The sequence below is a fragment of the Pagrus major genome, chromosome 19 (genome assembly GCF_040436345.1).
Source record: "Pagrus major chromosome 19, Pma_NU_1.0".
Classification (NCBI taxonomy): domain Eukaryota; kingdom Metazoa; phylum Chordata; class Actinopteri; order Spariformes; family Sparidae; genus Pagrus; species Pagrus major.
This window is the reverse complement of record NC_133233.1, coordinates 21,390,638-21,413,198: the sequence shown is the minus strand read 5'-3', so window position 1 is coordinate 21,413,198 and position 22,561 is coordinate 21,390,638. Positions and strand designations below refer to the sequence as shown.

The window sequence follows — 22,561 nt, the reverse complement described above, 5'->3', positions numbered from 1 at the left end:
TGATAGGGAAGCACTGCAAAATCAGCCAGATGTCAATATGAGCAACTTCAGGCAGATCCTAAAGGAGGTTGGGGAGTTTGGTTTGTTTCAGAAATGTTTATTGGCTGCATTATGCATCCCAAGCATTTTTGGTGGTTTTGACGTGATTGGTCAGGTGTTTACCGGCATGAGCTTCCCACATCACTGCAACACTGACTGGATCTTGGAGCGTGGGCCCAACCTGACAGGTGAGAGACAAAGAAATCTCACCCTCCCTGTGAACAGGGATGGAAGGTTTGAAAGCTGTAAAATGTTCACACCTGTGGATTTGGATCTGGAAACCATTGAAGCATATGGGATTAACAGCACAACTGGATGCATAGATGGGTGGGACTTTGAGGCACCCAAAGGCGCTTCCAGCTTAGTGACAGAGGTAAGCAAGAAACCACCACAAGGGTTCTATGTCTTGATCCTGTAAACCCTTCCTATGGCCTTGCTCTTGATTCTTTCTTTGATACCTTTTGGTTCTCCTCCTGTCACCTTCCTTCTTCTCAGTTTGATCTGGTTTGTGACAAGAGCGGTCTGATTGAAGTATCACAATCCATCTACATGGCAGGTTATCTGGTTGGAGCGCTGGTGCATGGAGCAGTTTCAGACAGGTTAGAACCAGTAAAACATGCACTCCCACCTTGAATATCAGTGATATCAATCTTTGTAAGACTTAAAGAGATATTGGTTTGACGGTAGCTGCTATGTTAATTACTCTTTGTATTACATACAAGACCTTAAAGTGTTTAATTTAACAAAAGAAAATTGGTGCAGGACTTGGACAAAAAATATTTATGGGGAGAAGAAACATACAGAGGGACAGACCAACAATGATACCAACAAAGACGCCATCTTGCCTCCTAGAACACCTAAATACATAACAGTTACTACTTCAGACAAACCATATAAGGGAAATCAACTGTAAAATCTAAACCCCTGCATGAGAAAAAAAGTGAATAATAAGCAGTATGTGTATAGAAGTTCACTTACTCAAAACAAATTATTTCTCTCCTTTGTAGGTTTGGGCGACGTTTTGCAATCCTACTTGCCCTCTGTGTCCATCTGTTGTTTGGTGTAGGTGCTGCATTCTCACCAAACATCTATGTTTACATGGTCCTAAAATTTTTCTGTGGGACTTCAGCAGATGTCGTTGAAATGATCACATCTGTGTTGGGTAGGTACACTGTTCATCTGTTAATAATAATAATAATAATAATAATACATTTTATTTGTACAGCGCTTTTAAAAACTCTCAAAGACACTTTACAAGAATAGAATACATACAAGAATACATAAAATCAAGTGCATGGTGCATAAACTCAAGTGCATAGTGCGATAGAGGAGAGATATGTAGTAAAAGAACAGTGTATGAGGATATGGATCTGTGTAGGTTTTTGGGAGAACAGGTTGAGTACAGCAAACAGCTACAGGTGCAGATGAAAAGCGAGTTTGAAGAGGTGGGTTTTGAGTAATGACTTGAAGGTGGATGAGTCTGGGCAGTCACGGATGTGTTTGGGGAGGGAGTTCCAGAGGGACGGGGCAGCAATGGAGAAGGCTCTATCCCCCCAGGTACGGTGCTTGGTCCTGAGGGGGGGTGAGAGAAGGTTAGCGTCTGAGGATCTGAGGTTTTGAGAAGGAGTGTGGTGGTGGAGCATGTCCATGAGGTAGGGAGGGGCCTGGTTGTGGAGGGCTTTATGGATGAGTAGGAGGAGCTTGAAGTTGATTCGGTGAGGGACAGGGAGCCAGTGAAGGTTTTGGAGTACGGGGGTGATATGTTCACGGGAGCGGGTGTGGGTGAGGAGGCGGGCAGCAGAGTTTTGGATGTATTGAAGTTTATTGAGGACTTTGGAAGATGAGCCATAGAGGATGCTGTTGCAGTAGTCCAGTCTTGAAGTGATAAATGCGTGGATGAGAGTCTCAGCTGCAGAGAAGGAGAGTAGTGGGCGGAGGCGGGCAATGTTTTTTAGATGGAAGAAAGCAGTTTGGGTGAGGCGGCTGATGTGCTGTTCGAATGAAAGAGTACTGTCCATGATGATGCCAAGGTTACGGATGGAGGGAGAGGGAGACAGGTTGATGTTGTCAAAGCTGAGGGTGAAGTTCTGGGTCGATGTGGTGAGATGTTTTGGGCCAATGAGTATGATTTCAGATTTGTCACTGTTGAGTTTGAGAAAGTTTTTTTGCAGCCAAGATTGTAGTTCTGACAGGCAGTTTGTGAGGGTAGAGTGGGTGGCAGGGGTGATGGATTTTGTGGAGATGTGGAGTTGGATGTCGTCGGCATAGCAGTGAAAACGGAGACCATGCCGACGGATGATGGAGCCAAGGGGTAGTAGATAGATGATGAAGAGGAGTGGACCAAGCACTGAGCCCTGGGGGACGCCTTGAAGCAGGGGGGCAGTGGAGGAGGAGCAGTTGTTGACATGGATGAACTGTTGTCTGTCTGAGAGGTAGGATTTGAGCCAGGAGAGAGCGGAGCCAGTGATGTTGAGAAATGTTTGTAGGCGGGACAGGAGGATGGAGTGGTTGATGGTGTCGAAGGCTGCAGTGAGGTCAAGGAGGATGAGTATACTGAGGTGGCCGGAGTCTGAAGAGAGGAGGAGGTCATTGGTAATTTTCAGGAGAGCGGTTTCGGTGCTGTGTTTGGGGCGAAATCCAAAAAGACAGATTGTATACAGCAGTAGAAGTGCCAAAAAGGGCTACTGAGAGGCTGGTGTTGGGCTTTGTTAAAGCCAAAGTTACTGATTTGTGGGGGAAATTTCTTTCTTTCTTTGATCAACCCAAACATCTTTCTTTCCACTGTCAGTGGAACTGGTTCAGTTCAACTCTGCCACTACAGTAATGGTGGCATATTAAACATACAGTATAAATCTGCTCGAGAATTAGTCTATGGGGTTCGGCAGCACTGTACTGTATACAGTAATAGGTGATTATGTTCATAAAATCCATATCTGTTGCACAGGAGTGGAGTGGACTGATCCCTCTAAGGCTGCTCTTTGCCCAACAATCATCATTATCTTCTTTTCTGTCGGACTGATGCTGTTGTCTGGTATTGCATATTTAATCCCTAACTGGAGGATCCTGCTGCTGGTGCTTGCCAGCCCTGTTGTCCTTCTTCTGGGATTCTTTTACTGGTCAGTAGTCTATCAGACCATAATACTTCGACAAGTGTATGAGGTGCTATTTGCCAAAAACAATACAGCCATAATTGTAACTTCAAAATCATGTTATCTGAATTCGAACCTGTGTTTCAATAGGTTTCTCCCAGAGTCAGCTCGCTGGCTCATGACCCAAGGCAGGAAGGAGGAGGCACTAAAGGAGCTTCGGAGGGCAGCCAGGGTGAATGGGAGGACAGTCCCAGAAGATCTGCTAGATAAAGTGAGCTGCATCACACACGCTTTGACTAAAACAAAACGAAATGTATACATTTTCTGAAACAGACCTTTACCTTTTTCAGTTGGAGATGGAAAGTACATCTGAAAAAAGAAACATGTTGGACGTCTTCCAAATACCGTATTTGAGAAAACGTACCCTCATAATGGGCTTTAACTGGTGTGTCTTTTTAACTTATATCTCTCAGTCAGACAATCACAGTAGATGAGATACATCAATAATTATCAGCAATGACATGTAGTAGCAACAGCTCTCACAGTACACAATTATCCCAATTATCCTTTTTTATAAGTAGTAGGAAAACTAAACATACTTCTCCAACTCTGTCACCAGGTTTTCAACAAGTCTGCTATATTATGGACTGAGCCTGAATGTTGGAAGTTTTGGCCTGAATCTCTACCTCACACAGTTCATCTTTGGTCTTGTCGAAATTCCTGGATTGTTGAGCAGTTTATTTTTGATGCAGCACTTTGGAAGGAAAATATGTCAAGCAGGCTACCTGTTCTTTGGGGGTGCTGCTTGCCTCGTGATCCTTGCTATCCCAAATGGTACTTTCAAAACCTTGGCCATGTTTTTTTTTTTTTTTTTTTTAAATCTGAAAACATTTGTTACAGCTGTGATAATAGTTTGATCTTCATCTGACAGCTACTGTACTCATTTTTCAAATATATTATTTACCCAACAGACCTTCCAGTGGTGGTCACAACCATAGCTGTACTGGGGAAATTTGCTGCGCCTGCCTCTTTCAGCACAGCCTTCGTTTACACTGCCGAGTTATACCCAACTATTATAAGGTAATGTCACTCCTTATGTTTGCTGCACATGATTATTACATAAAAACAAACATTATCACTGTTAGAAAATGATCCTTTTAACATTGAGCTTGACATATATTTCTGTGTCAGGAAAGGCGGGGGGGGGGGGGGGGGGACACGACGCAGGTGCAGACCCAGGGGTGTCTCAAAGCTATCCCAGGGGGATAACCACAAAATCGCAGTAGCGATGGATTGGAAATGGGGGGAAAACAAAACAACGAAATTGTAAAGAGCCACTACAGGCTTCCTTAAAGAAATAAAGCACCAAAAATTATTAACTAAACCACCGCTACCAAGCAGCTGACTCAAAACAAAAATTGTCCAGGAGACCCAGAAAACTCAAAATGAAAGGCAAAGGCTACCCGCGAGACCTTTGAATACCAAAAAGACTGGAGTCACAGCAAACTCTCCAGCACCAAGTTATTCACTGAGAAATATATACACGAAATTGTGAGTAGGGTGTTTTCAGACACACTGACAACAGGGAGAACCTCTCACTACCTCTGAAGGTGAGATAATGAGTCAGCACCGGGCACTGGAGACTCAGGGTATATGAAGACTCCCCACACCTGGGCTTAATCACAGCCAATCAGTGCCACACACACCTGATTGCAGTGAGTTGATTCTCTCACAGAGCAAGATTGAGTGCCCTCACAGGACCCCCCTTTAAGGAATGCCACCCAACGTTCCAACAGGGCCACCAGGCCGAAGGCGGCGGAAATCCTGGATAAGAGCTGGGTGCAAAATATCTCTAGCTGGGACCCAGGCACGCTTCTCAGGTCCATATCCCTCCCAGTCCACAAGGTACTGAACCCCATGTCCAACACGACGACTGTCCAACATCCGCCGAACCGTGTACGCTGGTTGACCCCCAATCAACCTGGGTGGAGGCGGAGGCCTCCCTGGAGGTGCCAGTGGACTGGAGCAGACCGGCTTGAGGCGGGAAACATGAAACGAGGGGTGAATCCTCATGGACCCGGGGAGCAGGAGGCGAAAAGTGACAGGGTTAATCCTTTGAACAATCTTGAAGGGGCCAACAAAGCGCGGCCCCAATTTGCGAGACTCTACCCGCAGTGGGAGATCCCTTGTGGAGAGCCACACCCTCTGACTAACCCGATAGTTTGGGGCTGGACGCCGATGCTGGTCTGCGTAGTGCTTCTGCCGTGCCCCCGAGTGTTGAAGAGACGCACAAACATGCCTCCAAGTAGCACGGCACCGCTGGATGAACTGTGCAGCAGAAGGCACCCCCACATCGCTCTCCTGTTCTGGGAACAACGGCGGCTGATATCCATACTGACACCCAAAAGGAGAGAAACCAGTGGATGCATTCTGTAAGGTGTTATAAGCATACTCAGCCCACACCAGTTGTTCGCTCCATGTGGTCGGGTTGGAGGAGACCAGGCAACGAAGTGTTCTTTTTAGTGTCTGATTGGTGCGCTCAGTCTGACCGTTGGTCTCAGGGTGAAACCCTGACGAAAGACTAGCTGAAGCACCCACAAGGGAACAAAATGCCCTCCAGAAACGGGAAGCAAACTGAGGACCTCGGTCAGACACAATGTCTTGGGGGAGGCCGTGGTAGCAAAAGACATGCTTGACTACAAGTCGGACGGTCTCTAGGGCGGAAGGAGGCTTTGGGAGAGGGATGAAATGGGCTGCTTTCGAGAACCGATCTACAACAACCATAATGACAGTGAACCCTTTAGATGCGGGTAGTCCTGTAATAAAATCCAGGGCCACATGAGACCAAGGGCGACCTGGGATAGGTAAAGACTGGAGCAGACCAGCAGGAGGCTGTTGTGACGTCTTGTTTTGGGCGCAAATAGTGCAAGCCGCCACAAACTCACTCACATCCCTCCCCATCCGGGGCCACCAGAATCTCCATTTGAGAAACCCAAGAGTGCGGCGAACACCAGGGTGATTTGTGAGGCGCGAGGAGTGACCCCACTGAAGCACTTGTGATCACACTCCTGCCGGAACGTACTGACAGCCTGGGGGCCCCCCTCCTGGGTCTGGCTCCTGCTGTTGCGCCCCCTGAACCACAGTGTCAATCTCCCAGGTGAGTGGGGCAAAAATGCGAGTAAGGGGCACAATGGGCTCTGGAGAACCGTCACTACCTGAACACTCAAATCGGCGAGACATGGCATCTGGCTTCAGATTCTTCGAACCTGGACAGTAGGAAAGGTTAAATTCAAACCTGTTGAAAAACAGGGCCCAGCGAGCTTGGCGAGGATTTAAGCGTTTGGCCTACTGGATATAAGCCAGATTCTTATGGTCTGTCCAGACCTGAAACGGATGCTCTGAACCCTCAAGCCAATGGCGCCACTCCTCCAAGGCCAACTTCACCGCAAGCAGCTCCTTGTTACCCACATCATAATTTCTCTCGGCTGGTAGAAGATGCCGAGAGAAGAATGCACATGGATGGAGCTTTTGGTCTTTTGGAGAACGTTGGGACAAAACTGCCCCAACTCCCACATCAGAGGCATCAACCTCAACAACAAATGGTATCGCGGGGTCTGGATGAATCAGGACCGGTGCGGTGGTAAACCTTCTCTTAAGCTCTGTAAATGCCTTCTCAGCCTCTGGGGACCAACGGAATCGTGGAGGGGGACCCTTTCCCAGCGCTGAAATAGGGACAACAATTGAACTAAAGCCCCTAATGAAGCGCCGATAAAAATTTGCGAACCCCAAAAAGCGCTGAACCTGTTTGACAGAGTCAGGTTGAGGCCACTCCTGCACCGCTTTGACCTTGCTTGTGTCCATTCTCACACTGCCCTGCGCCACAACGTACCCCAGAAACTTGACTGTGGGGGCATGGAAGACACATTTTTCCGCCTTAACAAAGAGTTGGTGCTCCAACAACTTCTGGAGAACCCTCTTAACATGAGACACATGCTCCAGATAGGACTTAGAAAAAATCAGGATGTCATCCAAGTATACATAGACAAAATGTTCAAGCATCTCCCTGAGGACATCATTAACAAATGCCTGGAAAACTGCGGGGGCATTTGAAAGTCCAAAGGGCATGACCAAATATTCGTAGTGCCCCCGTGGAGTGCTGAAAGCTGTTTTCCACTCGTCCCCCTCTCGTATGTGCACAAGATTGTAGGCGTTCCTAAGGTCCAACTTAGTAAAGAAAGACGCACCCTGTAGTCGCTCAAATGCCGTAGACATGAGGGGGAGCGGGTAGCGGTTCTTAACAGTGATGTTATTTAGACCCCTGTAATCAATGCAGGGTCTAAGCTCCCCATCTTTCTTCCCTACAAAGAAAAAAAAACGGCCCCAACTGGAGACGTAGAGGGGCGAATGAAACCTGCAGCTAAGGCTTCATCAATATAGCTTGTCATAGTTGATGTTTCAGGTCATGATAACGAATACAGGCGGCCCCTTGGGGGTGTAGTGCCTGGGAGGAGATTGATGGAACAATCATAGGGCCTATGGGTAGGAAGGATGGAGGCCTTCTTTTTACTGAAGACTTCACTAAGTTCAGCATACTCTGCAGGAACCCCACTGGGAAGAAGAGACCCAGAGGATGAAGAATCGGAAGGAGTCAAGGACTCAAGAGCCCCAAGAGTCAGGGGATCACTTGGGGTAGAACAGGTGAGATCTACTGAACCAGGAGATTGAGGCAGAGACGTTGGTGGCTGCGGGAAGCTCAAGACCCAAAGGTTGGAGTTGAACAGAGTCTGATTCCATCAGGTGAGATGCACACTCTGGGCCCCAGCTCAGCACCTTCCCAGTCCTCTAATTGATGTGAGGGTTGTGTTCCTTGAGCCATGGGTGTCCCAGAATGAGGGGTAACTGAGGTGCATCAATAAGAAAAAACTTAATCTCTTCCGTGTGATTGCCAATGCGAATGAAGATCGGGCAGGTGACCCTCTCAACCCTACCCATACCCAAAGGTTGCCCATCCACTGTGGTGATTGCAAGTGGACAAGGAAGATCAAAAATGCGTAATTTTAGATTTCGGGCCAGGGTTGAGTCCATAAAACTGCCTGCTGCTCCTGAATCAACAAATGCAGAGAAGGTGCCCCAGTGTCCATCCCATAACAACTCAAAGGACAAAAAGGTGTGATTATTGGCCACAGGCGGGGAATTATTAAGACTCAGCAAGACCTCCCCATGGTCTGACGAGTCTACTCATTTCCCTGCGTATCGTTTTTCTACATTGAAGGGCACTGGCGGATGAAGTGACCCACCCTCCCACAGTATAGACAAGCTCCACTGCTCATACGCCTCTGTCTCTCCGCTGAAGTAAGCCGTGTGTGTCCTATTTGCATGGGTTCGTGATCATCATTATTAAGGGATCCCTTAGGTGGGTTAGGTCTTTCATGAGGGATGTTAAGCTCCTCTGACATTGGGCGGGTGTACGTCTGTTTCCTCTCTCTGTTGTGCTCACGGATTCTGTTGTCAATTCTAATTGCTAATGCGATTAAATCCTAAAGTGAATCCGGAACCTCACGGGAAGCGAGCTCATCCTTAACCTTCTCAGACAAAGCATGACTAAAAGTGCTTACCAGAACCTCCCTGTTCCAACCTGATTCCGTAGCTAAAGTTCGGAATTGATTGAAAAATCTGCTACACTTGAAGAGCCCTGACGTAACCTAAGAAGGCATTTGGCTGCTTCCTGGCGACTTACATCATGGTCGAACACCCTTCTCATCTCCGCCATGAAGAGGGCAGAGTCAGCGCAGACAGGAGTCTGCCTATCCCACAAGGCTGTAGCCCATGAAAGGGCTTTGTCAGAAAGAAGGGATATTATATATGCCACCCGGGCTCGGTCTGTGCTAAACATAGAGGGTTGTAACTCAAATACTAAACTACATTGGGTGATAAACCCCTTACACCTCCCCGGATGCCCGTCATAGCGGGCTGGGGTTGCCAGCTTGGTCTCCTGAACTACAATAGGTCCATGAGGTGGAACTGGAGGTGCTTGGGGAGTTGCAAGGTTTGGTGCTTGTACTTGGGTTGGGGCTGGTCCAGGTGTCTGTAAACGTGCAAGTATCTCCCTAAGCATATTGTCATGAGAGACCTGTTGCTCAGCGATCGCACGCAGCATTTGTTCATGAGAGCCTAAAAGGGCTCCTTGTGCTGTGATAGCCTGCCCATGTACAGCTATTTTATCACTGAGGTCCAAGGTCTGAGAAGCACTAGCGAAGGGGTCCGCTGTGTCTGCCTTTCGCTGACTCATTCTGTCAGGAAAGGGGGGTGGGTGGGACGCAGGTGCAGACCCAGGGGTGTCTCAAAGCTATCCCAGGGGGATAACCACAAAATCGCAGTAGCGATGGATTGGAAATGGGGGGAAAACAAAACAACGAAATTGTAAAGAGCCACTACAGGCTTCCTTAAAGAAATAAAGCACCAAAAATTATTAACTAAACCACCGCTGCCAAGCAGCTGACTCAAAACCAAAATTGTCCAGGAGACCCAGAAAACACACACCTGATTGCAGTGAGTTGATTCTCTCACAGAGCAAGATTGAGTGCCCTCACATTTTTGGCTGTTTCAGCTTGAAGCCCAAACCTAATCGAAGTTGTTTTTGTGCCTAAACCTAACCAATTCGCTTTTGTGCCTCACTCTAACTTAACTGTGACCAGTTGACAACGTTAGTAACAGTCCAAAAGTCATAACATGTCATTATATGTGAATAGATTAATAACAAGCTTTGATGTATGTATGTATGTATGTATGTATGTATGTGTGTTTGCGTTTGTCAGCTAAACAGAAACACTGGTAGCCGCTACTGTATTATAAGGTTTTCTGACATTCATTGACTGCGGTTAGTTTGTGGTTTGATTAATGGTTTACAGTCTAATTATGTGTTTACATTGATTACTGATTGTGGCTGATCATCAGGCTAATTACCCTAAAACCTTATATTAGGCACGCAGCAAGTATTTTTATATAAACAATGATTACACTGTAATTTGTGCGCTGTAATCTAAGTGTTAACTAAATCCTTTCAATAAGTATGCAATCTCTTTAGAGTCCATTGTATGTTCTTGCAGGCAAAATGGTGTAGGTGTAAACTCCATGTGTGCTCGTGTGGCGGGCATCCTCGCTCCACTAATCCGGCTCCTGGAGGTCTACCATTACACCATCCCCATGCTCATATATGGCATCATCCCCATTGCTGCTGGGTGTTTGTGTTTTCTACTGCCTGAAACCCTCAATGTTGAACTTCAAGACCACACTGAGCTGAAGTAAGCTGAGTATAAAATGCTATATTTGAAGAAAATTAGAATCAAAATACACTGTTTCGCAACCCATTTCCCACAAAGGCTTGGATGCTGTGTCATGTATTAAAAAAATATTCAATTTAATACAGTTTACAGTTTAATACGGTTTCCATTTTATCGTATTTTGCTCATCATAATGCGCCACACATTTTCAATTGGAGACAGGGTTGGACTGTGGGCATGCCAGTCTAGTACCTGCACTCTTGTACTACAATGCCAAGCTGTTCTAACATGTGCAGAAGGTGGCTTTGCATTGCCTTCCTGGGATAAGCACAGCAACAAACTGTATTCACAAAAGTGTTTTTCCAATTGTTCCCGAGCCCATGTAGTAACATCCTTTATATAATCATTGTTGTAATCGCTGGTTTTTGATGCAGTGTTACCAGAGGCATTTAGATTTTTGACTGTAGATTTCACTGGGTTCAAATTCAAAATAAATATATGTATATATACAAAAAAGTATGCGTTTATCAATTTGAAAATTATTTATTTTGTCTTTGTGCTGTATTCAACTGAATATAGCTTGAAAAAGGTTTTGCTAATTATTCAGCTTCTTTGGAATCAATGTTTCAAGTGTAAATTATTCTATATTATAATACTTTATTTTTGTTTTGGATTGTAGAAAAGCAGTGAATGGACCTACATCGGACAGATTCAGTCCTGAAGAAATTACTGAAGAGGACAAATTGTAATTGGATCTGAAATCATATTCAGAAGATCAGTTTGTCTTTTCCCTTATTTATTATCAGGTAGCAAAGAAGTCGACTACAGTTTTTATAGTTTTAACTATAGTTTAATATGCAGAAATCAAACTGATGAGTCATTTTAAGCATTATTATTAAAGGATTTTATTTCACTTTTGAGTCACAATTTGTTTTAGTTTTTCATGCATTTTATACCTGGAAGTTTATTAGACATTGATTTATTCACACAAATGCTTCTTTTTCTTAAGTCGAATGGATTCATTATCTATTCTCAACTGACTAGCAACAACATTAAAAACACTGGCAGGTAAAGTGATAACATTGATCGTTTTCTTACAGTGCAATGTTCTGCTGGGAAACCTTGGGTCCTGGCATTCATGTGGATGTTACTTAGATACACACCACCCGCCCAAACACTGTTACAGACAAAGTACACCACCCCATGTCAACGGCACTCCCTGATGGCAGTATCCGCCCACTGAAGGACAATACGCCCTGCCATACCTCATAGACTAACCATGGATTGCCCGAGAGATGGACAAAAAGTTAAAAGCGTCAACCTAGCCTCCAAATTGCCAATCCCAATCCAATCGAGCATCAGTCGAATGTGCCAAAAAACAAGTCCAATCACAGAGTGGGGCCTCTAAGGATCAGACTTGTTACAGCACGTCCCATGGATGCTCGATGGGATTGGGATCTGTGAAATTCAAGGGTCAAGTCATTGTCTTGAGTTCTTTGTCATGTTCCCCGGGCCATACCTGAGCCCGTTTTGCAGTGCGTCAGGGTGCACTGTCCTGCACAGCAGCACCGCCAGTAGCCAGTGCCATTGCCATGGGGGGGTGGTGTACTTGGTGTTTTGCTGGGGTGTTGCATTTCAAAGTGGCATAACCATGAATTCCAGGCTCCACCGTCTCCCAACAGAACATTGCATTGTACCGAGATGATCAATGGTAATCACTTCACCTTTCAGGGGTTTTAATATTGTGGCTGATGGGTGCATGTTTACCTGTCATGTCAGAGAGAGACAGAGCAGCTAAAGCAAAAGCAAAGTTTACAAAAGATCCTTGATAAGAACAGGGATCATCACCTGGCCGACTGTCAGATCTGACAACAAAGTCCGAAGGAGCATGACTGACTTCACCTTTATTGCCATATTGTTTGAAGCTGTGTGTGTACTGGTGTTCGTTGAGTACATACTGTTGAACATGTGATTTTATTCTTTTTTTTATATGTCCAGTCTATCTGCACTATGAAGCTCATTGTGAATGTTAAAAGTGCTACATCAATAAAGTTAAATTTACCAGAGCTCAGTTACTGTCACTGTCTGTATTACTGCTTATTTCATTGTTTTGTTTAAAGTTAAACAGAGTGGAAGCATCAAATTTAGTGCTGTTGTCACTGATTACAAAATGAAGTCAATTAACCATTAACTGCCATGTTACATTTCTTGGGTTGGCAAAATGAGCAAGAGTTAGTGTGTTTGTAGGAGGGTCGACACTGCCATCTAGGGGAATTTCACCCACAGGACACAGGTTCAAAAACACACTACACCAGCGATGTATGATACTTCTCAAATAAAGAAATATAGACTTTTAAAAAACGATTTGCACCTTTACAATGGCAGATCAATCACTACTACATTTAAAATCTTAACTGCAAATGTTACTTTTGCATTCCTGTTGTGGCTTTTGCATTTGGTTCAACCGTTCTGGGCCTCCGTACTTGGTAAAATGTGCATGAGTGAACTGGAAAGCATATGTGCATGGTTAAAAATGGCAAAGGGGCAGAGCAACTGCAAGTCAGTGACAGCTGGGGCTGAAGGCAGGCCCTGTTTACCATTCATGTCTTGTTTAATTTTTGCATATATCCAGTGTTTTGATGCCATTATGTTAAGAGAAGCTAGGTTGAAAGTAGATTGGACAGGTGGCATGTAAAGGGGTTCTCCAGTGGATATAAGGTGATGCTCTCTACTCCAGGTTTCAGTGTCTGTGTTCATGTAGCAGCCTCGGTTTGCTGTATTTTGCCACAGTAAATCCAAGAACTTTAACCTTTTTGAATTATTTGACTAAGTGTTGTCGAAGACCTGAGGCCCACCTTAAGAGTTTTTTCCGCAACCTCATAAAGAGACAACGCTGAACAGTGCTGCTGAGTAATAATGGTCGCTAGTGAATGATTAGACCCAGCCAATGACAATGTAATGGGCTGGAGAGGAAGGAGTTAAAAACTTGATGCCTTTGGTTAAAGATTAATTAGCAAGATTATGGCACTCAGAAGGGGGCGCATTCACACTTAACACTGACCTTTACAGTCGAAGCACTGCAAATTCAACCACATTTCAATATGAGCAACTTCGGGCAGATCCTAAAGGAGGTTGGGGAGTTTGGTTTGTTTCAGAAACGTTTAGTGGCTGCATTATGCATCCCTTGCATTTTTGGTTCTTTTGACTTGATTGGCCAGGTGTTTACCGGCATGAGCTTCCCACATCACTGCAACACTGACTGGATCTTGGAGCGTGGGCCCAACGTGACAGATGACAGACGAAGAAATCTCACCCTCCCCGTGAACAAGGATGGAAGGTTTGAAAGCTGTAAAATGTTCACACCTGTGGATTTGGATCTGGAAACCATTGAAGCGTATGGGATTAACAGCACAACTGGATGCATAGATGGATGGGACTATGAGGCACCCAAAGGCGCTTCCAGCATTGTGACAGAGGTAAGCAAGAAAAAACCTCAGGGTCCCATGTCTGGATCCAGACGCCATCCTATCATGACCTGGCCCTATACTTGATAAAATATTGAGAATTACTACAAGTTTTTCCAGTTAAAACAGAGCTTTTAATCAAAAAATGTTCAAAAACAGTCTGTCTCATATGTTCCTAGAGTGTTGTGATAATTAAAAGCAGCACATAAATCTGTTATGTGTTTTATTTTACATTGCAGCCCTTATTTTACTTGAAATGCATTCAGACAATGTATTCATTAATTAAGTACTTATTCAAAATCCCTTCAGATCAATGGGAAAACTCACAATATTGATAAACTCTTTCTCTGATCTTTCCCCTTCCTTTCTCCTCCCTTCACATTCATTTTCTCCTCTCAGTTTGATCTGGTTTGTGACAAGAGTGGTTTCGTTGAGGCATCACAGTCCATCTACATGGCAGGTTGTCTGGTTGGAGCGCTGGCGTACGGGGCAATATCTGACAGGTAAGGGCCAATAAAACATTAACTCCTGTCCAATGTCAGTGATAGTAGAACATGTAAGGAGATTTTGGTTACACAGTAGCAGTTAGGCTTATTACTAGTTATGTATAACACTTGGTGATGTAACCAACTAAAGGAAAGGTTTCCTTAGAAAGTCAAAATAAAAAGCTTTGAAATCAAGACCTTAAAGTTTTCCATTTAACGAAAAGGAAATTAGTGCAAGTCGAAAAAAGAAATAACAAGGTAAACATACAGTACAGAGAGATCGACCAACAATGATGACAAAAATGGTCATTCTTTGTCGCTAAAATACACCTAGATGCACAAACGGTGACGTCTCTGGACAAACCATGAAAAGGAAATCTATGAGAAGCAAAGAGTGAATGATAAACAATAAATATGTACTGTATGTGTAGATTCAATCTGCAGCCTTTAACACAGAACAAATGATTTTTCTTCTTTGTTTGTAGGTTTGGGCGACGCTTTGCAATCCTCCTCTCCCTCTTTGTCTTACTGTTGTTTGGTGTGGGTGTTGCTTTCTCACCAAACATCTATGTTTACATATTCTTAAAATTTTTCTGTGGGACTTCAGCAGGTGTCTTCATGATGAACGCATCCGTGTTGGGTAGGTATACTGTTCATCTGTGGCTAAAGACACATTTTATATAGCAGTAAAAGTGCCAGAAAATGGACTATGTAGAGGCTGTTGGAGGATGTTGGGCTTTTTCTGCAACAAAGTTACTGATTGGTGGGGGCAATTTCTTTCCAAGATCAACCCAAATGTCTCCGTTTTTATTGTCAGTAAAACTGGTCCCCTTTAACCTGGACCTATTCATCTGGCCCTCTAACAACTTAATTTTTATTCATTTTTTCATTTATTAGTTATGTTTGTTGGTGAGCACAAACATACTCTTATTACAAACGCTTTAAACCAGGCTGTTAAATCTTCGAAACTGACTTCTAAAATTAAAAAAGGTGAATTGACTAAAAATTCATTTCAACACATATAAATTCTGAGCATTGTCGATCAGACAAAGGGAACGTTAAAGGGTCCCTTGACTTTTTTTTTCTAATTTGGCCCTAGTTGAACAGGCTTGCTGTATACCTTGTTAGGTAAATATGCAATCCACATCTGTCATACAGGAGTGGAGTGGACCGATCCCTCTAAGGCTGCTCTTTGCGCAGAGCTCATCATAATGTTCTTTCCTGTTGGACTGATGCTGTTGTGTGGTATTGCATATTTAATCAACGACTGGAGGATCCTGCAGATGGTACTATTCAGCCCTCTTGTCCTTTTCCTGGGATTCTTTTACTGGTCAGCATAATATACAGTATATTGATATGTTCATGCTATTTGCCAAAAACATTGTAGGGAAATAATTATAACATCTCTGCTTTTGAACCTGTGTTCTGATAGGTTTCTCCCAGAGTCGGCTCGCTGGCTCGTGACCCATGGAAGGAAGGATGAAGCACTAAAGGAACTCCGGAGGGCAGCCAGGGTGAATGAGAGGACAGTCCCAGATGATCTGCTAGACAAGGTTAACTGCATCAAACACACTTTGGCCCAATCCCATTTCCAAGTATACCCCTACCCATCGTTATCGAGTGAACCCCTTGCCCCTTTCGAACAGAGTTACAAGGGGTAGTGGTTGAAATCTCCCCCTATGAAATGAGACAACCCTTCAACCCCACGGACGTCATATTCAAATCTGGATACAGTGTTGGATGAGGAGCTCCGTTCATTCCTATGAAAGCTGCTCAGTGGCGCATGAAGCCCAAATGACTCGACTTCCTGGCTTTAAAATTACCCAGATCCTGCGTGTTGTGTGGCCCATAAAGCAGGATCACTAGAGACTTCCCTCGACTGAGCCGGCTGACTTCTGGCAAACTTGCATAGAGTTAACATGATTTAAACTCTTCTTGACTTTCCACATTTTATTGGACCAAATGGTTCAGATTATGACAGTCAAACAAGTGATTTTGTGGGGTTTGTGACGCTCAAAAAAAATGTATCCACCATTTTATAGCCCCTTCTTTCACAATGTAAGCTTATTGAAAAAAGTCTTTTTGGGCCCCAGTGCATCACGTGACATTGTAATTGCACAGTTTGGCCACTACCAAAGTTGGCTTCAAAGCCTGGCGCTCTTCCTGGGGGTTTGTTCAACCCTCATACGTCATCAGCTGATGGTGTTTACATTACAACCGGACTTTCCAATACGGCACCTTCCGCGGTGGTGATTTCTCTTGCGTTCCTGTGGAAATCCCGGTATTATCACAATACTATTTGCTATTTATCTGATGGAGATAGAAAAGCATGGACGCTCACAATTCAGTCACAGCTTCAAGCTATCAATCAAGTCATCAAATAAAAAGAACATTGCTTTGTTACTGGCCACTAATGCTAGCGTTGCTTTTGGGCTGACATTAGCAACCCGTGCGCCTACCCTGCTAGTCTACACTGATATTAGAAAAGCAATACCTAGTGCAGCAACTTTGCTGCAGGACTTCACTATGTTAGCTAGCTAGTTGGTAGGCTACTGAGACATCGAAAAAATTGGCTGCGATTTTTATTGCTTGTCATAAAGACAAGGATCATAATACTTTTAAATGGCAGCTCGTTCCCATAAATCTGGGTTTGAAGTGTGCATCTGAAAACACTTTACCCGACCCCTATATCCCTACAGGAATCGGGAAACCCTACCCCTAGATGTGAACGTGCAAAACAGAGGGGTAGGGCTAAGTGGTAGGGCCAAGGGCAGGAATTGGGACTGGGCATTTGAGTCAATATATAGTAAAACTCTCTTTGACACCTGTACATTTTCTGCCTTTTTACTTTTCAGCTAGAGATGGAGGGTACATCTGAAAAAAGAAACACAGCTGATGTCTTCCGAATACCGTATTTGAGAAAACGTACCCTCATAATGGGCTTTAACTGGTTTGTCTTCTTTAATTAATGTAACTGTTCATGCCTGTTTCTCTCTCAGTGTGTGAATCACAAGTATAATAGTGTAATATTCAATGGCACATTTGTCCCAATAATACTGTTTTTAAGTCGTAGCTAAACTGATGTGGTCTCTCCAACTCTGATCAGGTTTTCAACAAGCCTGCTATATTATGGACTGACCCTGAATACTGGCGGTTTTGGCCTGAATCTCTACCTCACACAGTTCATCTTTGGAGTTGTGGAAATTCCTGCAATCTTGAGCAGTTTGTTTTTCATGCAGCACGTTGGAAGGAGAATATCTCAAGCAGGCTTTCTGTTCTCTGGGGGTGTTGCTTGCTTCGTGGTCCTTGCCATCCCAAATGGTACTTTCAAAACCTTTGCCATGTTTTTTTTGTTTTTTAAATCTCAAATAAATTGTTACAGAGGTGTAATTTGTTAAGTGTTTACCTGACATGAACATTGTGTTTCTGAAAAAATATTAATTACCCAACAGATCTTCCAGTGGTGGTCACAATCATAGCCTCACTGGGGAAATTTTTTGTCACAGCCTCTTTCAGCACAGTCTACGTTTACACTGCAGAATTATACCCAACCACTTTAAGGTAATGTCACTCTCTATTCTGCTGCTCATGATTATTACATAAAAAATCTCGGCAACACTCATAAGTGTTAATATGAGTCGATTCTTCTTCATTGTAGGCACAATGGTGTAGGTGTAAACTCCATGTGTGCTCGTATGGCGGGCATCCTCTCTCCACTAATCCGGCTCCTGGAGGTCTACCATTACACCATCCCCATGCTTATATATGGCATCGCCCCCGTTGTCGCTGGGGGTTTCTGTTTGCTTCTGCCTGAAACCCTCAATGTTGAACTTCAAGACCACACTGAGCTGAAGTGAGCATATAAATGCCGGAAATACACTTGTATTGATACAATGTATTGAAAATAATTATATCTTACAATTTTTCCCTATTTTTGATTTTAGAAAACCGGTGAATGAATCTACGCGGAACAGACAGTGCTGAACAAATCAACCAAGAGCTGGAATTTGAAAGTAAATTATAATCAGGAGTTGAAAGTTTATTTTGTTCCTTATCTTTTATCAGGTATAAAATAGTGTAAAATACAGTCTTTGCTTTTTTAACCACAATGTTACAATGAAGTGATCAAACTTGTGATAATAAAGGGTAAAACAATTGTTAAAGTATTTTTAAAATTTCATTTTAAAGTCTTGTTTTAGTTGTTTTGGTGCATTTTATGTCTGCCAGTTTTGTAGAAATTGATGTATTCACAAATGGTTCCCAAATAAAAACTTGTTTTGTCCCAAACATGTATTACGTGCATCCATATCAGAGACAGCATAGCTAAGGTAAAAGCAAAGTTAATTAGATCCTTGAGCAGAATAAGGTCCAAAAGGGCATGACCCACTTCTCCTTTGTTGCTGTTTGTTTGAAGCTCTACGTGTGGTTGCTAGTTAGCTGCATTTACATACTATTGAACATGTGATTTATATACATTGTTAAATTTATCCTTATTTATGCTAATTTCACTTACAATAACTTACATTTCACTGCTCGTGTTATTGCTTTGTTGAAAGTTTACAACAGATGGAAGTTAAAAAAATAGTGTGCTTGGTTAATGTTTATTCATGTTGGTTAAAGATTACTTAGCAAGATCAGATATATGCAACTACAGTGCCAGACTTGTAACTTTTTTACTAATAACTTGAACCTGGGCTCACCCATACTTAATGCTGCACTTTCATCAGGACGCACTAAACATTTAGTCAATATGAGCAACTTCGGGCAGATCCTAAAGGAGGTTGGGGAGTTTGGTTTATTTCAGAAACGTTTAGTGGCTGCATTATGCATTTGCAGCATTTTTTCTGCTTTTAACACGATTGGTCAGGTGTATACAGCCATGAGCTTCCCACATCACTGCAACACTGACTGGATCTTGGAGCGTGGACCCAACCTGACAGGTGAGAGACAAAGAAATCTCACCCTCCCCGTGAACAAGGATGGAAGGTTTGAAAGCTGTAAAATGTTCACACCTGTGGATTTGGATTTGGATTTGGATTCCATTGAAACGTATGGGATTAACAGCACAGCTGGATGTATAGATGGATGGGACTATGAGGCACCAGAAGGTACTTCAAGCATTGTGACAGAGGTAAGCAAGAAAACACCTCAGGGTCCCCACTAAACTTCTAAATCCTCAGTTTCCAAATTGTTGCTCACACCCTTAGATGTGTGTATTGATCCTGTGAACCCTTCTTTGATCGATTCCTTTCCGTTCTACTCCTGTTTCTTGCTTTTTCTTCTCAGTTTGATCTCGTTTGTGACAAGAGTCGTTTCGTTGAGGCATCACAGTCCATCTACATGGCAGGTGTTCTGGTTGGAGCGCTGGTCTTCGGGGCAATTTCTGACAGGTTGGGACCAACAACATGTCCACTACTACCTGCTGTCCAATTTCAGTGATAGTTGTCATTCTTTGTTAAACATGAGATTTTGATTTCACAGTAGCTGTTATGCTAATTATTAGTCTTTGTTTACGAGACTTGGAAAAAGTTTGAAAACAAGACCTCAACTAATGAACAAACAGTGATTGATTAAGAATATACATATTTCGATGAATTCACCTTGAACAAATGCCTTTTCTCCCTTGTCTGCAGGTTTGGACGACGCATTACAATCCTACTCACCCTCATTTTACTACTTTTGTTTGGTGTGGGTACTGCGTTCTCACCAAACATCTATTTTTACTTGGTCCTAAAATTTTCTTGTGGGGCTACAGGAGGTGTCATTTTAATCAGCGTATCTGTGATGGGTAGGTACACTGTTCATCTCTGAAAAGACACCCAAATTGTATTGAGTAGTGGAGGTGTAAAAAAAAAAGAGGCCATTGTTGGGTTATGTCCAACTTTCTGATCTGATTTCCTTTAAGATCAATCTAAACATCCCTTCTTTCACTGTCAGCACAAATGGTTCAGTTCAACTCTGCCACAACAGTTATGTTGGCATTAAAGGTAATTGTGTTTATGACATCTACATCTGTCACACAGGGGTGGAGTGGACTGGTCCGTCTAAGAATACTCTTTGCACATGGGTGCTTCTTATACTCTTTTCTGTTGGACTGATGCTGTTGTCTGGTATTGCATATTTAATCCACAACTGGAGGATCCTGCAGCTCGTGCTCTTCAGCCCTCTTGTCCTTCTTGTGGGTTTCCATTACTGGTCAGTAGCCTATCTGACCATTATCATTTTAAACTTCATCAAGTGCAAGTTGACAAACACATTGTGGCGAATTTAATTATAACATCTCTGATTTTGAACCTGTGCTTCAATAGGTTTCTCCCAGAGTCGGCTCGTTGGCTCATGGCCCACGGCAGGAAGGAGGAGGCACTAAACTTGCTTCGGAGGGCAGCCAGGGTGAATGGGAGGACGATCCCAGATCATCTGCAAGACACGGTGAGCTACATCACTTTGATTTAAAATATAGTAAATCTCTCTATGATATGTAGTCATTTTCTGAAACTTCTTTTTCAGTGTGAGATGGAGGGTACAACTGAAAGAAGAAATGTGTTGGACCTCTTCCGGATTTCGTATTTGAGAAAACGCACTCTCCTAATGGGCTTTAATTGGTGTGCTTTTCCAATCGTTTTAAATGTTTTCAATAATGTTTAGCAATATGTCATAGCTCATAACAGTACACTCTGTCCCAATAATACTGTTGCTCAGTATTAGCAAAACTGAATGTTTCTCTCCAACTGTCTTACCAGGTTTTCATCAAGTCTCCTATATTATGGACTGAGCCTGAATGTTCGTGGTTTTGGTCTGAATCTCTTCCTCACGCAGTTCATCTTTGGTCTTATTGAAATTCCTGCAAACCTAAGCGCTTTGGCTTTGAATCAGCATTTTGGAAGGAGAACGTGTCAATCAGGCTACCTGCTCTTTGGGGGTACTGCTTGCCTCTTGGTCCTTGCTATTCCAAATGGTAATTTCAAAACCTTGGACAAAGTTATACTATATTATTCTTTTTTATAGAGGTTTAAATTCTTCAGTGTATATCTGACATATGCCTGTAAATTCAAATATATTATTAACAGATCTTCCAGTGGTGGCAACAACCATAGCTGTAATGGGAAAATTTGCTGCAACTGCCTCTTTCACCACAGCCTACATTTACACTCCAGAACTGTACCCGACCATTTTGAGGTAATATCAGTCTTTCTACTGCTACTCGTGATGATTACATAAATGGCTCAATACAAGCATATTAAATCATATTTCACTAAGAACGTTAGCTATGATAGTTGGCATCAACATTTATTCACACAGAAAGCTAATGATTGATCTGGACCACTTTAGTTTACAGCCTGTATAGCAACTACACCTTATCTACAGTAAATAAAAAAAAGGTGGGCTACTGTAATAATGAAATTCTCATTAATTTGTGTTTTTTTATGTGTGTGCTAGTGTGTGTGTGTGTGTGTGTGTGTTTTTATATATACTTTTTAATTACTCTATTATTTGTGGACTGTAATTTAAGTCTTTACCAAAATCATTACAATAAGTGTGATTGTACTTTCCATTGTACTTTCTTGCAGGCAGAATGGTGTTAGTATAAACTCAGTGTGTGCTCGTGTGGCGGGCTTCCTCGCTCCCCTGGTCCGGCTCCTGGACGTCTACCATTACAGCATCCCCATGCTGATATATGGCATCTCCCCCTTAATTGCTGGGGGTGTGTGTTGGCTACTGCCTGAAACCTTCAATGTTCAACTTCAAGACCACACTACTGAGCTGAGGTGAGCTGAGTATAAAATGCTGTATATCAAATCAAATCATATCAAATCAATGTTATTTATATAGCTAAACTGAATATAGCTCAAATCTTTGCAGTCTGTTTTTAATTACGTTTTACACAACATCCAGGTTTTTGTTTTTGTTTTATTTGGGGGGGAATATGGGTTGTAAATGTAAATAATTGAATATTAAAATCCTTTTTATGTTTTTGATTTTAGAAAACCGGTGAATGAATCTACGTGGAACAGACACAGTGCTGAACAAATCAACCAAGAGCTGGAATTTGAAATTAAATCATAATCAAGAGTTCAAAGTTTATTTTGTTCCTTATCTATTATCAGGAATAAAACGGTGTCAAGTCTAGTCTTTGCTTTTATAACCACAAGTTTACAATGAAGTAACCAAACTTCATTAAAGTAATAAAGGGTAAAAAATTGTTG

The 22,561-nt window shown here is 43.0% G+C and overlaps 3 protein-coding genes across 3 annotated transcripts; all 3 read left to right on the top strand.

Moving 5' to 3' along the window:
- The first annotated feature begins 37 nt into the window (after positions 1-37).
- On the top strand, positions 38-10,433 carry LOC141014608 (solute carrier family 22 member 13-like). Its single transcript, XM_073488468.1, has 9 exons — positions 38-412; positions 535-638; positions 1,047-1,201; positions 2,984-3,155; positions 3,279-3,399; positions 3,479-3,573; positions 3,748-3,962; positions 4,100-4,208; positions 10,235-10,433. The coding sequence occupies exons 1-9, from the start codon at positions 38-40 to the stop codon at positions 10,431-10,433; spliced, it is 1,545 nt and encodes a 514-aa protein (XP_073344569.1).
- Positions 10,434-13,509: 3,076 nt separating this feature from the next.
- LOC141014820 (solute carrier family 22 member 13-like) lies at positions 13,510-18,214 on the top strand. Its single transcript, XM_073488739.1, has 9 exons — positions 13,510-13,884; positions 14,272-14,375; positions 14,843-14,997; positions 15,516-15,687; positions 15,790-15,910; positions 17,213-17,307; positions 17,464-17,678; positions 17,810-17,918; positions 18,016-18,214. The coding sequence occupies exons 1-9, from the start codon at positions 13,510-13,512 to the stop codon at positions 18,212-18,214; spliced, it is 1,545 nt and encodes a 514-aa protein (XP_073344840.1).
- An 893-nt stretch (positions 18,215-19,107) lies between these two features.
- On the top strand, positions 19,108-22,127 carry LOC141014857 (solute carrier family 22 member 13-like). Its single transcript, XM_073488788.1, has 9 exons — positions 19,108-19,488; positions 19,644-19,747; positions 19,991-20,145; positions 20,381-20,552; positions 20,666-20,786; positions 20,865-20,959; positions 21,098-21,312; positions 21,425-21,533; positions 21,926-22,127. The coding sequence occupies exons 1-9, from the start codon at positions 19,108-19,110 to the stop codon at positions 22,125-22,127; spliced, it is 1,554 nt and encodes a 517-aa protein (XP_073344889.1).
- Positions 22,128-22,561: the final 434 nt, after the last annotated feature.

Bases quoted from the DNA above. Each gene is read 5' to 3' on its own strand.
- LOC141014608 (XM_073488468.1), top strand. From the start codon at position 38: ATGAGCAACTTCAGGCAGATCCTAAAGGAGGTTGGGGAGTTTGGTTTG. The intron at 1,202-2,983 runs GTAGGTACACTG...TCTGTTGCACAG, and splicing joins AATGATCACATCTGTGTTGG to GAGTGGAGTGGACTGATCCC. The intron at 4,209-10,234 runs GTAATGTCACTC...ATGTTCTTGCAG, and splicing joins TTATACCCAACTATTATAAG to GCAAAATGGTGTAGGTGTAA.
- LOC141014820 (XM_073488739.1), top strand. From the start codon at position 13,510: ATGAGCAACTTCGGGCAGATCCTAAAGGAGGTTGGGGAGTTTGGTTTG. The intron at 15,911-17,212 runs GTTAACTGCATC...TTTACTTTTCAG, and splicing joins CAGATGATCTGCTAGACAAG to CTAGAGATGGAGGGTACATC. The intron at 17,919-18,015 runs GTAATGTCACTC...TCTTCATTGTAG, and splicing joins TTATACCCAACCACTTTAAG to GCACAATGGTGTAGGTGTAA.
- LOC141014857 (XM_073488788.1), top strand. From the start codon at position 19,108: ATGAGCAACTTCGGGCAGATCCTAAAGGAGGTTGGGGAGTTTGGTTTA. The intron at 20,787-20,864 runs GTGAGCTACATC...CTTCTTTTTCAG, and splicing joins CAGATCATCTGCAAGACACG to TGTGAGATGGAGGGTACAAC. The intron at 21,313-21,424 runs GTAATTTCAAAA...TATTATTAACAG, and splicing joins GGTCCTTGCTATTCCAAATG to ATCTTCCAGTGGTGGCAACA.